Below are 14,167 nucleotides of genomic sequence, written 5' to 3'. Positions count from 1 at the left end.
TGTAGGTGCAATTTTGTCCAAGATCAAAAAGAAAGAAATTTGCATCCACATTAGTGATGAGAGAGAGAGAGCGTGGGAGCAGACCTGCGATTTTTGTAATGGAGTCTAAGCTGAGTAACGTCAGGTCAGGGTGGGAGATTGACTGGGTTGAGCGGTAGGATGTAAATCCAGATATAAACCCGGGAAAATGAATCGGCTGGAGAAGAAGATGGATTAGAAGAAGGTTGGTGAAGAAAAGATGGGAGAAAGATGTGGGCCCTTGCAATTTTTTTTTTATATTTTAAATTAGTTTTATATTTAAAATGATTTATTATTAATTATATATATATATATATATATATATATATATATTTGTTTACAAATAAGAAAGTTTCATCAACGTCATAAAAAATGTGGATTTTATATTTGACATATCATCACTTAATGGTTAACTTAACCGAATTTTTAATGGATGTATAAAATTGCATGAAAATCATAAGTTTATGTATAATATTGTAATGTTGAAGATGATGAATGAGGTTGCAATGCATCCAAACTTGAGAAGGCAAATTGTAATTTACTCATATACTTTTTGGCTTTGCATGGAATTTGTTGCAGATTGAAAATTTAAATTGCAAGTAGTTATTATATATTTTGCTCTTCCTACTTTAGATAAATATATCAGCTTCATATTAGTGACATCAATGACCACAAATATCTGAAGTCAGTGTCCTCTTCATGAATATAGCTTTTGTTAAACATTTGTAGCCAATTCCATGTTATCATCTTTTTCTGATTCAGATGGAAGTTGATCCTTGCTTTTTCCCCATAGAACCATATAGAGGCCAATCACAATGACCATTGCTCCAATTACTCTACAAAAAAAAAAAAAAAAAAAAAAAAATCCCTTGTTAGCCCTTGCATTTTTTTTTTCTTGAAACATATGCGCATAAATAGAATTACAAACTTTTAATCAAAATATAGAATTGGATGGGCCAAGAACCGGACAATGAGCACTAAGCTGTGATTTATATACTGCTTAATTATTGTATCTTTAACGTCCCTTGATACTCTTTTTTCAGGAAGTCTAACGCAGTTCCATTTGTAGTATCTCCATTTCCATTTTCGGTATTTTTTTTAGAAGCTAAATAAATCCAAGGTGCATGTTCCTGCATTTAGTAGATAAGAGAGGTTGATGCAAATTTACCTTCCCAAGTACATGATCTCAGCTAATATGAAGGAGCTCATAACGGCTACAATAATCATACTTAGAGGACTAAAAGCAGTCACAAAAACAGGTCCTCTTTCCTTCATTACCACTCCCTGAACGTAATAAGCGATCCCTGAACATATTATTCCCTGCATCAAAACATCGTCAGGCTGTAAATATATACACTAGTAAAGTATATGTATGTATACATACAAGAAGATTTTTAACCAGAAAATTTGGGGTTAAGAAGTTCTTACACTGTAAACAGCAGCTAAAAGCTTAAAATCAAAGTGTATGGACCAAGCTATGGGGTTATTCCATTCGAAAGCTAGGGCCACCGCAGTTCCTTGAACCGTGCCCGCCAAGCATATCCAGGTTGCTAGGGATAGCTCAGCAGGGTATGAATTTAGAGTAATCGCCTAGAAAAGCGGTAATTAGTACGACAATGAGGGTGATAATTATGTATTAATATAGCTAGCTGCTTGGGTACGTAGTCAGGGTTGTTACTTGCATGTTATCCCAAGTAAATATACCAACTAACTCTCGGTCTACTAATACTTTTTTCTAATGTCGGAAGATGTTTTGAGTTCGAATATCCTCTCTCCGTTGATTTAAAAAAAATAAAAAGTTGCATGAAACATTAGGGATTTACTTGGAGAATCATGAAACCAGCCCAGCAGAAACATCCAGCTGCAATCATGATAGCTCCCTTTATGGGATCTTGATGAACTGTGGAAACTGTAGATTCTTGATGGATATTTCTTCTTGTCCACGGAAAATTCAACATGGGTCCATTGATTAGAGTCATAAGCATGGCTCCTCCCACAGTCACTATGGTCCCCAATATCTTTGCAAGGCTATGCAGGCTTCTCAAGTTAATCTTCTCAATCCTAGTCAAAGTAAATAATTTAAATTCACATTTTCATGAACCATGCAAAAATTAACACATTTTCATGAATTCATACATACATACATACATATATATACCTGAAAATCCAAGCCATTATGAATACAAAAGCAGGAAGAACATTGCACATGGCAGATGTAAAAGTTGCAGTTGTAAGCTTCATCCCGGTATAGAACAAGTTCTGGTCAAGTACAGGCCTAATAATAATTAAGAGTAGAGATCACTCGCTTAGTTCAATTTTCCAATATGTTTAAACAGAAAAAAAGCACTATTTTAATTTAAAAAAGGAAAAAATTCAAACTTAGTAAGCTGAAAAATGTGTGACATAGTGGTCACGGTGCTTAACTCTAATAGGCCAAGCAACACAATCTTGGTGAAAATTGATAAGGTCATCTTTGGCCTTACTTTCCTGCAGTAGAATCAAGTTCATTGGATTAGTTTTCTTCATCTCTCAACATGCCAAATGAAAAAAAAAAAAAAAAAAAAAAAAAAAAACAGATTACGACATACAGGAGGGTGACAGAGAGATGCACCTATCGAAGACAATGGCAAAAGGAGCTATAAAAACACTGGCCACAGCATGTCGATAGACTACCAAGACATGCGGGCTCATCCCATGGTTTAGAGCAAACTTTGAAATTATGGACATCCCTGCGAACCCAAATTGCATGAAGGTGACAGCCATGAACGGCATCGCCCAATTGAGCATCTCAGCCATGGACCCCTTAGACATGTTGAGCTTGTTCTAAAACTAATAAGCGTCTGATGTGAAAAGTTAGCTAGTGACTGATGATCAGTGATGAGAAAACATAGAGAAGAAGCTGCAGTTACTTATAGGCATGTAAATTATGTGCGTCTCAATCTTGAATATTCTAGGGACTCCACTAAGGTGAGCTGAAATAACATTCTGTGAAGAGAACCCTTTCCACCAAATTAAGCATCAAAACCAGTAGTACCTCTTTTCCACACGTCGAATATTATCCTGGATTATCATATGATTCATATCTGACTAAGTAAGCAGTAAATAAATCAGTGTTTCAAGTGATTAAGTCAAATTTTGGCTTAAACGTGCGTGACTATCATATCACAAGTGTATTGAAAGTAAGGGGTGCTGAAAATGGAGTTAACTTTAATTGCCAACTAGGGTAGGTCTTAGTGGTAGCTAGTTGTCTTTACTTGTTAGTGTTGAGAGTATATATGAATCCCAAGTCGATGAGAGGATGGACCTTATGTGAGCTTTTAAGAGGTTTGGCTATTCTCCATATGACTAATTGATTTTATAATGGAACCCCAACTTTTTTAATGGTATCAGAGTAGGTTATCCCACGTGTGAAACCCAATGACCACACGTGCTACACGTCATCCGATTTGTGTTGTCTCCATGCTAGATTTGAAAATCCGTCACACGTGTTGAGAGTATCAATCCAAAATCAATGGGAGGAGGGACTTGTATGAATTTATAAGAGGTTGGGGTATCAATCCCTCATCGATAGGAGGAGGGACTTTTTATGGATTTATAAGAAATTGAACTACTCTCCATATGCTCAAGTGATTCTATGATGGAAGAGTATATATCATGTTCACTACATGAATTTGAGAATAATGTATATTTATGTGAAGTTTGATATCTAATTATTATAAATTCCATTTCGATAGCATTTTTGTTTGTAGGAACATTTTCACGTTGTAAAAGTATATTGTTCCCCTTTTTTTTTCTTTTTTTCTTTTTTTTTCAAAATAAAGTTATATCTTAATCATCCTTCTTCTGTTTTCAACAGCTTGATCTTTCTTGATTAGTTGCACGCACATTGCTGAAATGACTTCAATGATGGGACCTTACCCTGTGGGGTAAAATAAGATAATCAAATTACAATTAGTTAGGTGAAAAATAATAAGAACATCAAATTATGACGTTTGCACACTACAATATGCCTGTGGTAGCAAATTCTGACTTTGTTATTTTGCACTTAATTAGTAGTCCCTTAGATATATTTCTTTGTGGATAATTTATTTGATCATGTTACTCTCTCCCTTTTTCTCTATCTTTTAATGACAATGACTATAAACTTTGAATCTATACACTTAAAAATATAGTGAAAAATATAGAAGTTTAATTTGAGAGGTCTCATGCATGCACATGTAATTGGAGAATAATTATGGTCCAAAATCGAGCACAATGTGTCAATCAAAACATCATTCATTGGAAAACAGGCTAGGGATGAATCCCATCACTTCCAGACTACCGAATCAGACATATATATCAAATTGGACGATTGCCGCTTTTCTGAAGTAGTGACTATGTTCTGATTCTTCTTATTAATTATTCAAAGCTTAGAACTTTATTTTTAATTAATTAACATATGCTTCTTTTACTCCAAAATAGTGTCTTAATTAAAGGTTCAGCTACAATGCTACGCCTCATTTAGTAGCACAAAGTTTATTAAAAATGATTTTGGAGTCTTTTGATTTTAGTGCAAGAAAATAATTGAAAGAGAGTTTTGAGTCAGCCTTCAAACATGGCCAAAAGCCAATTGTGGAGCTTATTGTGCTAGAAATTAGTGGCTCTGGATTGGATTAAAGTAACTGGAATAATAATATTTTACTTTCTAGGCTTCATCAATGAGCTAAAATGCTATCCATCTCATACTTCCACATTTTTTTTCCGTGTGCAATTTGATGATCAAAACTTTTAAAAACCCTAATTCTAAATTATTAGAATCAGAAACCACCAGATCCATCATTTTATACAGTACCATACATAGTACTCGATCGAACCAATGTCTCCTTGCCCTTAGTTTAAGTTGGACTATTAGATTTGATTATATATATATAAGAAGTGTTATTGACACTCCAAAAATCTCATTCTACACTCCTCACAAGTATATTTTTCTTTCTAAATATAGAAAGTTTGGAGTGTAGAATGAGAATTTTGAAGTGCCAATAACAATTCTTTATATATAAAAGTGCTTTTCACTTAAAAACCCATGTCATGCAGCTTAAACCTTTTGCTTTAATCTAATCCACAATTCAGGAGTAAAACCAGTTTCTGAAGCAAAACTTACAACCAAAATATGTGCTAAGAATATCCAAATTACACTGGCTAAGATTTGTGCGTATTAGAAAACGCTAAAGCACTTCTTTAGTGCTTTTGGCTTGTGCTTTCTTTTCTTGCTTACCGAATGATATTCTAATTTTAATTGATACTAAAATAAAATGCTTTTGTCAACTCCACTATAGTTGCCTGCACTGCAAGCACATTCTGAATGCATGCACACGTATGCTAATACAAGTAAGAAATCTAGAGTTTTCAGATCGACTTCGATTTTTGACAGAAATTTTAACCCTATTTGTTCAGCATCTTTCCCAGATTATGAAAGCCTAACGCACATGCTGGTATTTGTTCGGACAGCCATCACACTTCAGAGTCTGCGAACAAATGCTGCTAGATATTCCACAATTAAGGGTACAATTAGGACAGGTGACTGTCATTTCGAACTCCGGATAAATACTTTACACATGAAACCTTTCATGGTCCTTCGCTGTGTCACTTTCTCTCTCTTTTATCACGTGGCAGCCACGTGATGAGAAAAATACAGAGAATGAACTGTCATGTGATGACAAAAATGGAGAAAGAAGAGATCTACAACATGATAATTTAGGGTTAGTTTGATAATTATTTTGTTTATTTTTGCTATGGTTTTGATTTTTTATGCTGGAGATATTGGAAAAATATGGGAGAAATGAGGAATTGAAAAGGATGAAGAGAGGAGGTTGGAGGGACAAATGAAGAAGATTACATATATAAAAACAAAATCTTGAAAGTAAAAACAACTTAAAATTGTCTAATAACAAAATCTTGAAATTAAAAACAACTTAAATTGTCTTTTAATATTTGATCTTGACAAAATTATAAGATGAATGGTTAGATGTATTGCCACGTGTCAATAGATTAGTAGGTTTGTTATAAGGTAGTTAAGGTTGTTGAGAGCGTTGTGACTTGTGGTGTAAGCTTTGTTAGTTAGTAGGATATCTAACAGATTGTATAGATTGTAATACACTAAGGAAAAATATAAGAACTTTTTTCTCTCTCTCTCTCTTTCTCTCTCTCTCTCTCTCTCTCTCTCTCTCTCTCTCTCTCTCTCTCTCTCTCTAAAACCTCCATAGTTGTTCTTCATTATTGCTGCAACCTATAATGTTACTTTACATGGTATCATTCGCCTACCAAGCAACTATTGCTTGAAGGTTGATTCCATCTTGGTTACTTTTTCTTCCGCCCCTCAAGATCGTCTAGTTCTCGGAGCTCTAAAAGCTTTCTGAGGTTTCTTTTTCTCGGTCGTGCACTCTAGGTGTTCGATCTTATTTCTCATCAAGATTCTTCAAGAAAATATATAATGGTGACTGCTAATCAGTTGTAGATCTTGCAATCTCCAATCACATCTCTTATCTCTACAATTTCTACTTCTGTCACGGTAAAGCTGGATGATTCCAATTACCTTACTTGGAATTTCCAGATATAGCTATTACTCGAAGGACATGGAATCATTGGGTTCTTGGATGGTTCTAATTCATGTCTTGAGAGAATCACTACCATCAGTTCAGGGGATTTTGAAGTCAATTCTGGTGACTCTTCATCAAGAATTGAAACTGATGCATTCAAAGTCTGGAAAATGCATGATAGGGATTTGATGTAACTCATTGCTACCACTCTTTCTCTAGCAGTTGTGTCATGCGCTATTGGAAGCACTAGTGCTCAAGATTATGGGTTCATCTCAAAGAACAGTTTTCCATTGTCACTCGAGCAACAATATTCCAAATGAAACCTGAGCTACAAAATATAAAGAAGGGCACTGATTCGATATCTTAGTATCTACAAAGGATAAAGGAGGCTCGAGAATATTTGACAGCTGTAGGAATTCACTTTGAAGATGATGATATGGCCAATCTTAACTCTCAATGGTTTACTAGTGGAGTACAACACTATGAGATCAATTATTCGAGGCAGGAAAAGTGTTATCTCCATCAAATATTTAAGATCTCAATTGCTTGCTGAAGAAGCAATGGTGGAAAATACTGCAGTAACTCTATTTCTCTCTGCAATCATTGCTAAGAACATTGAGTCTAGCTCCAAGACCTCAAATTTTCCACAAGATTTTTCTGGTAATCAAAACCAAGGGTTTCTGGCAATCAAAATCAAGGGCATTTAAGTAAGCAAGGGTATTCCAACAATTAGGGATATTCTAGCAATCAAGGGTATTGTGGCAATCAAGGGTTCTCTGGTGGAGGGGGAATCAAGCTACATATTTCAAGAATAACTATAATAAGAACAAGGGCAGAGGTAAATTTAACTATAATTCTAATTTTCGATATGGAAACTCAAGAAGCAATTACAACAATTCCTCACCTGGCATTCTTGGTACATCTCCATCAAATTCACCTTGTCAGATATGCGGCAAGTATGGACACTTGGCTGATACATGCAGATTCAAAAATAATGACAATGCAGTGGTTGAAGGATCTAAAATATGTGGAAAGAAGAATCATACTCTGCTTAATTTTTCCTTTTCAAAAATTAAAATATCTCTTGGAATTCATTTCAGATGACTGCAATGCATGTTGCTTCTTCCCCTTCTGGTTCAACATCCAATGCTTCATCTTAACAAGTCGGACTTACAGATTCAAGAGCAATAAATCACTTAACTGCTAACTTGCAAAACCTATCATTGGATACTTTATTCCTATCTATAGAGCCAATACAAACTGCAAATGGTTTACCAATATCACATATTGGATCATCTATCATTCATCCTCTTATTCAATCTCTGAAACTTAATTTAGTTTTATATGTACCACAAATTACTCATAATTTACTTTTAGTACATAGGATTTGCTTGGATAATAATTGCTGGCTAATCTTTAATGCATTTAACTTTTGGATTTAGGACAAAACCACATGGAGGATTTTGTATAAGGGACAGTGCAGTAATGGGTTGTATCCAATTCCAATTTCAAGATTCGTTGCAATTCATCATCAAGCATTCAAAGCTGCTTTTCTTGGACATCAAGTAAATACAAGTTTCTGGCATAGCAAGCTAGGTCACCCCTCAAATTCAATTGTCTCCATTATACTTAGAAAATCTCATATTTCAGTACCTTCTGATGTATCATCTTCAATCTGTCATTCATGGTTACAGGGAAAATTTAGCAAATTACCTTTTCCTTCATTAGTATCTAAATATGTAGTCTCATTTGAAATAGTTCATAGTGATGTGTGGGGCCCTGCTCCTTGTAATTCCATTAATGGATATAGATACTATGTGACATTCATTGATGAATGCACTAGATACTGTTGGCTATTTCCATTACATAATAAAAGTGAAGTGTGTTCTGTGTTCATTGGATTGTATCAGTTCATTTTTAATCACTTTGCAGTTTCAATTAAAACTTTACAAAGTCATGGAGGGGGGGATGAGTAAAAAAATTTCAATCTTTTCTGTTCAACAGAGGAATCACTCATCAAATATCATGTCCTCATACTCCAGAGCAGAATGGGATGGCAGAAAGAAAACACAGACATATTGTTGAAACCTCTATCACATTGTTACAAACAGTTTCTTTACCATCCAATTTTTGGTCTTTTGCCTGTCAAACTGCAATATCATGATATAAACAGCATAGGTGACTGCATCAGCCCAATGTATCTTAGGTGCATGACTACCAATAAGAAGAGCACGAGTAATCTCAAGGATGTGCCTATTTTTTTGTTCGGCAACTCCATTTTGTTGTGGGGTACCGGTTTGAGGACATGTTGTTTCATGAAGAATGCCATTTTCCGTAAAAAACTGAGAAAGATCCTGATTAAGATACTCACCACCATTGTCTGACCGAAGCACTTTAACATGCAATGAATACTGAGTATAGACCATGTGATAAAACTTTTTGAAGATGCCACCTACATCACTTTTATTTGTCATGAGGTACAGCCCAGTCATTCTAGTTCAATCATCAATAAATGTTACAAACCAACGCATACCATGCTGAGTAGTAACTAGAGATGGCCCCTACACATCAGAATTAATTAACTCAAACAGAATTGTACTTTTATTCAAACTTGGAGAATAAAAAGCTCGATGACTCTAGAATATGTAAACATCACATTTTAACGAGGACTCTAGAATGTTATTAAATAATGATGGAAGTAATTTTCACAAAAAACCAAAAAAGGCATGACCTAACAGACGACGTCACAACTGAACAGTCTTCAATTTCCATTTTCACGACCTTGAACTTGATGAACACGGCCGTGTGCAACATCATCAACATAATACAACCCTCTCCTCGTAGTACCACACCCAATGATTTCTTGAGTCTGAATATCTTAAAGTAAATAGAAAGATGGAAACATTTGCACAACACAATTTAATTGCTCAGTAACTTGTCCCACAAATAATAAGTGGTTAGAAAGTGCGAGAACAAGTAAGCAGTTGTCTAAGGAGAGAGTAGGAGTGATTGCTATCGGACCCGCCCCTGTAACCTGGGCAACACCTCCATTAGCAGTGACAATATTATCCCATGGTTATGGTGTTGTAGAGCTAAATAAAGTACAATCATAAGTCATATAATTAGTAACTCCGGAGTCAATGATCCAACCTGTATCAAGATCAACAAATGCAACTTTTGCCATGTTACCTAGATTATCGAATTGCTCTTGGGAAGCAATCAAGTTTAAAAAAGATAGTTGTGGGCCCAGGTTTTCTGGATCCGGGTCTGTTTTCTGATGATTTTCCTCTAGTGGGCTCAGCAGGCCCATGCCCACTTTGCGGTTGAAGTCAGCGCCATCACATGCATCTCTTATTGGCTACCCAACTTGATTTTGGGCCCTATCAACAGAAGGCCTATGTTGCTGGAGGTTATTGTTGCAGCCCCTGCTTCAAACCAGCGTCACAAGCCCAAGTACCGAGCCTCTTGCAGCCTTGAATTCGAACGGCAGAGCCAAATTGGAGGATTTGTTTGACGTAGGAGCTAAACCTACAGTGGAGAGCACGGCTTGTTGTTCAACCATTGAAGCGGAAAGAACAATCAAAAGAAAAAATATTTCTCTCTGGTTCGGTTCTAGGGTTTAGGGTGAGTCTCTTGTTTCAAGACCACGCTTTGTGATTGGTATTTTTGATTTAGAGGAAGCGCCAGGTCAAAACCCGCTCTGATACCAAGATAAAATTAATTCTAAGGTTTCAAATATTCTTCTCTATTCTTCTCTCATAGAGGGCAACACATATATATACATACTCAATCCTTATACTACAAGGAATATTAAAGACATAAAAGGAGAGTTATACCCAAACTAGGAAACACAATTACATTCCTATTATATTATTGTTGACTCACACCAATACTTTTCACTTAAAATCTCATGTCATAGAGCATTAAACCTTTCGAAGTTTTAATGAAAAGGGTTTGAACTAAGTTTATTTTAACAAAAAATCGTCCTATAACTTTTGTTTAATGAAAATGACTTAAACTTTAATGAAAATGTCTTAAATTTTAATAAAAAGAACAAAAGTTTAATATAATAAAAATAAAATAGAAAAAAGTAATAAAAAAACTGGCGTAGGGTGCGTTAGTTACTTCTGAAACTAAACAGTACTATACTATTTCTGAAATTAAACATTATTTATAAAAACTGAACACTAATTATTTCTTAAACTAAACACGAGTACTACACTATTTCTTAAACTGAACATTAACTATTTCTTAAATAGACTATTTCTGAAACTGTACACGATACTGCACTATATCTTAAAATTGAACATCAATGATTACCAATCCCATATGTTCTTAGCACTGACACAGAGTTGGTGTGGTCATAGAGACCAGACGAGGAGTGATTCCTCAGGATGAGTCAAATAAACAGTAACTCTCTTCTCCACCTTGTTGAATTATAAGTTTATAGCTGATTAGTATTAGTAAAATAAGATGAGTTTATTTGTGTATTCACTTGAGCATATCTGCCAAGTGTGAGGTCAAAAGATGTAAGGCTAAAATAGCCTTGTGTAGTGATCCTATAAATTAGCTAGATGTGTGGTGGAGATCAAGTGTGATGTGTGTGGATCCAGCTAAGGAAAAATGGTCATGAAATGCACGTGTGTGTGCTTAATTTTCCATTAAGAGAAATATATTCCTCAGAGCTAGGTTCGATCATCTGAGCCTGGGCGTAAATCTGTGAACTCATTGAGCTGAGTTGAAGCTCGGTGAAAGTCACCAAAGACCCAATATCATCTGAGAAGAGAAATCAACCCATTCAGACCAAAGATGTCTGGATCTGGAGGCTCGGAAGTGAGAACTCCAATTTTCTCCAGTGAGAACTAGGAGTTTTGGAGAATCAAGATGGTGACGATTTTCAAATCACATGGGTTATGGAATCTGGTAGAGACGGTAGTTAAAACTTCCGATTCGAAGAAGAAGAAGACTGAAGGATCATCGGAGGATGATGTAGATGAAGAAATGGTCGTTGTGTCGATGCAAGACGCAAAGGCTTTGGGAATCATTCAGAATGCATTCTCGGATCAAATCTTCCCTCGAATCGCCAATGCTGAATCATCAAATATGGCATGGGATTTGTTGTATGGAGAGTATCACGGTGTTGATCAGGTACGATCTGTGAAATTGCAAAATCTGAGACATGAATTCGAATATGCTAGAATGCGTGATGATGAAACTTTGTCTGGTATCTTACTAGGCTAAATGAGTTAATTAATCAGATGAAAACATTTGGTGAAATTCTTTCTAATGAAAGACTTGTGCAGAAAGTTCTGATTAGCCTTAGTAAACCACATGATCCCATATGTCTAGTTATTGAGAATACAAAGTGTTTGGAGACTGTAGAATTGTAGGAGGTAGTTGCAATTTTGAAAAGCCAAGAACAACGGTTATTTTATGCAAATAGTACAGTTACAGAACCAAGGGTGAATGAAGAGTGGTACATCGATAGTGGTTGTAGCAATCACATGACAGGAAATGTAGAATTGCTTGTTGATGTAAGAATCAACATAGCTGGCAAAGTTCAAATGCCAACTGGAGACCTTGTGAATGTAGTAGGAATGGGCTCATTGGTTATTGATACAAATAAGGGTAGAAAATATGTTAGAGAAGTAATGTACCTGCTTAATTTAAAAGAAAACTTGCTAAGTGTAGGTCAAATGGATGAGCATGGATATTTCTTAGTGTTTTGTAATGGAATGTGTAGTGTGTATGATGGTCCATCACTAGAATGCTTAGTTATGAAAGTGAAGAAGAAAGTGAATAGGTGTTATCCATTGGCTTTATTATCTGAGAACCAGGTGGTTTTAAAAGCTAGTGTCACTCACTCTACCGAGACTTGGCACATGAGACTTGGGCACTTACACTTTGGTGGTCTCAAACAATTGAGAGACAAGGAAATGGTGCATGGTTTGCCTTAACTTGAAGACTACAATGGAGTCTTTAAAGGTTGCCAATTTGGAAAACAACACAGAGAAGAATTTCCAAGAAATCAAGTGCAAAGAGCAACTGCTTCACTTGAACTAATTCATGTTGATCTGTGTGGACCTATGAAGAATGATTCATTTGCTGGAAATAAGTATTTCATGCTGTTGATAAATGATCTCACCAGAATGATTTGGGTTTATTTCCTGAGATATAAGTCTGATGCATTCAATGTTTTAAAAAAATTCAAAGCTATGGTAGAGTTACAAAGTGGATTCAAGATTAAGTGTCTAAGAAGTTATAGAGGAAGGAAGTTCAAGTCATCTGAATTCAACCTATTCTATGAAAATGAAGGAATACAAAGACAATTCACTCTTGCATATACTCCACAACAAAATGAAGTAGTGGAGAGGAAAAACAGAATTGTGATTGAGATGGCTAAATCCATGTTGCATGAGAAGAGGATGCCATACTTGCTCTAGGCAGAAGCAATGCATACATCAGTGTACATTCTAAATAAATGTCTCACAAAGGCTTTGAACAACATCACACCTTTTGAAGCTTATTCTAGAAGAAAAACCAGGAATAGCACACCTGAAAGTATTTGGTTCACTATGCTATGTTCATGTCCCAGTTGAACATAGACATAAGCTTGAGCCTAAAAGCTTCAAAGGAGTATTTGTGGGATATGCAACTTGTGAAAAGGGGTATAGGGTATTTGATCCACTATCCAAGAAATTATTCTTGTCAAGAGACATTGTATTTGATGAAGAAGCTGCCTGGAATTGGGAAGAGAACTCAGAGTCAATATCTCTCAATACTGGAAGTTTTATTCATGGTGACATAAGTACAGGAAGAAGTGACAGAATGGTGTTGTCTCCTACATCATCTATATTATCTCCATCTATGAGTGTTCTTAGTATTGAAAACTCTGAAGTTCAATTCAAGCCACCTATCTCAGGTGAATCTACAAGCTTGTCAAACTTGAGTGAAGGGCAAAATCAAGCATTTGACCATACACCACTGAAGTGGAGGAATCTGAATGAAGTGTTGGCTCAATGCAATCTGTGTATCATGGATCCAGAAAAGTATGAAGATGCCAAACAAGATGAGACTTGGTTAAAAGCTATGGAGGATGAGCTGTTTATGATTGAAAAGAATGGCACTTGGAAGCTTGTTAACAGACCAACTGAAAAACCTGTTATAGGGGTTAAATGGGTCTACAAAACCAAGTTAAATCTTGATGGCTCAGTGTTGAAAAATAAAGCAAGGCTGGTTGCAAAGGGCTATGCACAAAAGTCTGGTTTGGATTACAATGAGACTTATGCACTAGTTGCTAGGTTGGATACCATTAGAACTTTAATAGCCTTGGCTACACAAAAGAGCTGGAAATTGTATCAATTAAATGTGAAATTGGCCTTCTTGAATGGAGTTGTACAAGAAAAAGGTCTATGTTGAGCAGCCTAAAGGTTTTGTAGTAAAGGCAAGGAGGAAAAGGTGTACAAGCTTCATAAGGCTTTCTATGGTCTAAAACAAGCTTCAAGAGCCTGATATGGAGAGATTGACAACTACTTCTCACAGTGTGGTTTTAACCAACGCTATATATAAAAGCA

General features: G+C 35.7%; 1 protein-coding gene across 1 annotated transcript; it reads right to left on the bottom strand.

The window, feature by feature from the left end:
- Positions 1 to 615: 615 nt before the first annotated feature.
- Positions 616 to 2,877, bottom strand: LOC137735350 (WAT1-related protein At2g39510-like). Its single transcript, XM_068474772.1, has 7 exons — positions 2,630 to 2,877; positions 2,443 to 2,505; positions 2,177 to 2,293; positions 1,842 to 2,079; positions 1,447 to 1,608; positions 1,187 to 1,338; positions 616 to 854 (listed from the first exon to the last, which is right to left on the bottom strand). The coding sequence occupies exons 1-7, from the start codon at positions 2,827 to 2,829 to the stop codon at positions 734 to 736; spliced, it is 1,053 nt and encodes a 350-aa protein (XP_068330873.1). The 5' UTR covers positions 2,830 to 2,877; the 3' UTR covers positions 616 to 733.
- Between the last annotated feature and the right edge of the window lie 11,290 nt (positions 2,878 to 14,167).

The sequence above is a fragment of the Pyrus communis genome, chromosome 5 (assembly GCF_963583255.1).
Source record: "Pyrus communis chromosome 5, drPyrComm1.1, whole genome shotgun sequence".
Classification (NCBI taxonomy): domain Eukaryota; kingdom Viridiplantae; phylum Streptophyta; class Magnoliopsida; order Rosales; family Rosaceae; genus Pyrus; species Pyrus communis.
The sequence above is the reverse complement of the archived record's forward strand: the minus strand, read 5'-3'. Positions and strand labels throughout refer to the sequence as shown.

What these genes read in the sequence shown, in the direction of transcription:
- LOC137735350 (XM_068474772.1), bottom strand. Translation starts at nt 2,829, where the DNA reads ATGTCTAAGGGGTCCATGGCTGAGATGCTCAATTGGGCGATGCCGTTC. An exon ending in ATAATGGCTTGGATTTTCAG is followed by an intron (nt 2,080 to 2,176) that starts GTATATATATGT and finishes TACTTTGACTAG; the next exon opens with GATTGAGAAGATTAACTTGA. An exon ending in CTGGTTTCATGATTCTCCAA is followed by an intron (nt 1,609 to 1,841) that starts GTAAATCCCTAA and finishes CCGCTTTTCTAG; the next exon opens with GCGATTACTCTAAATTCATA.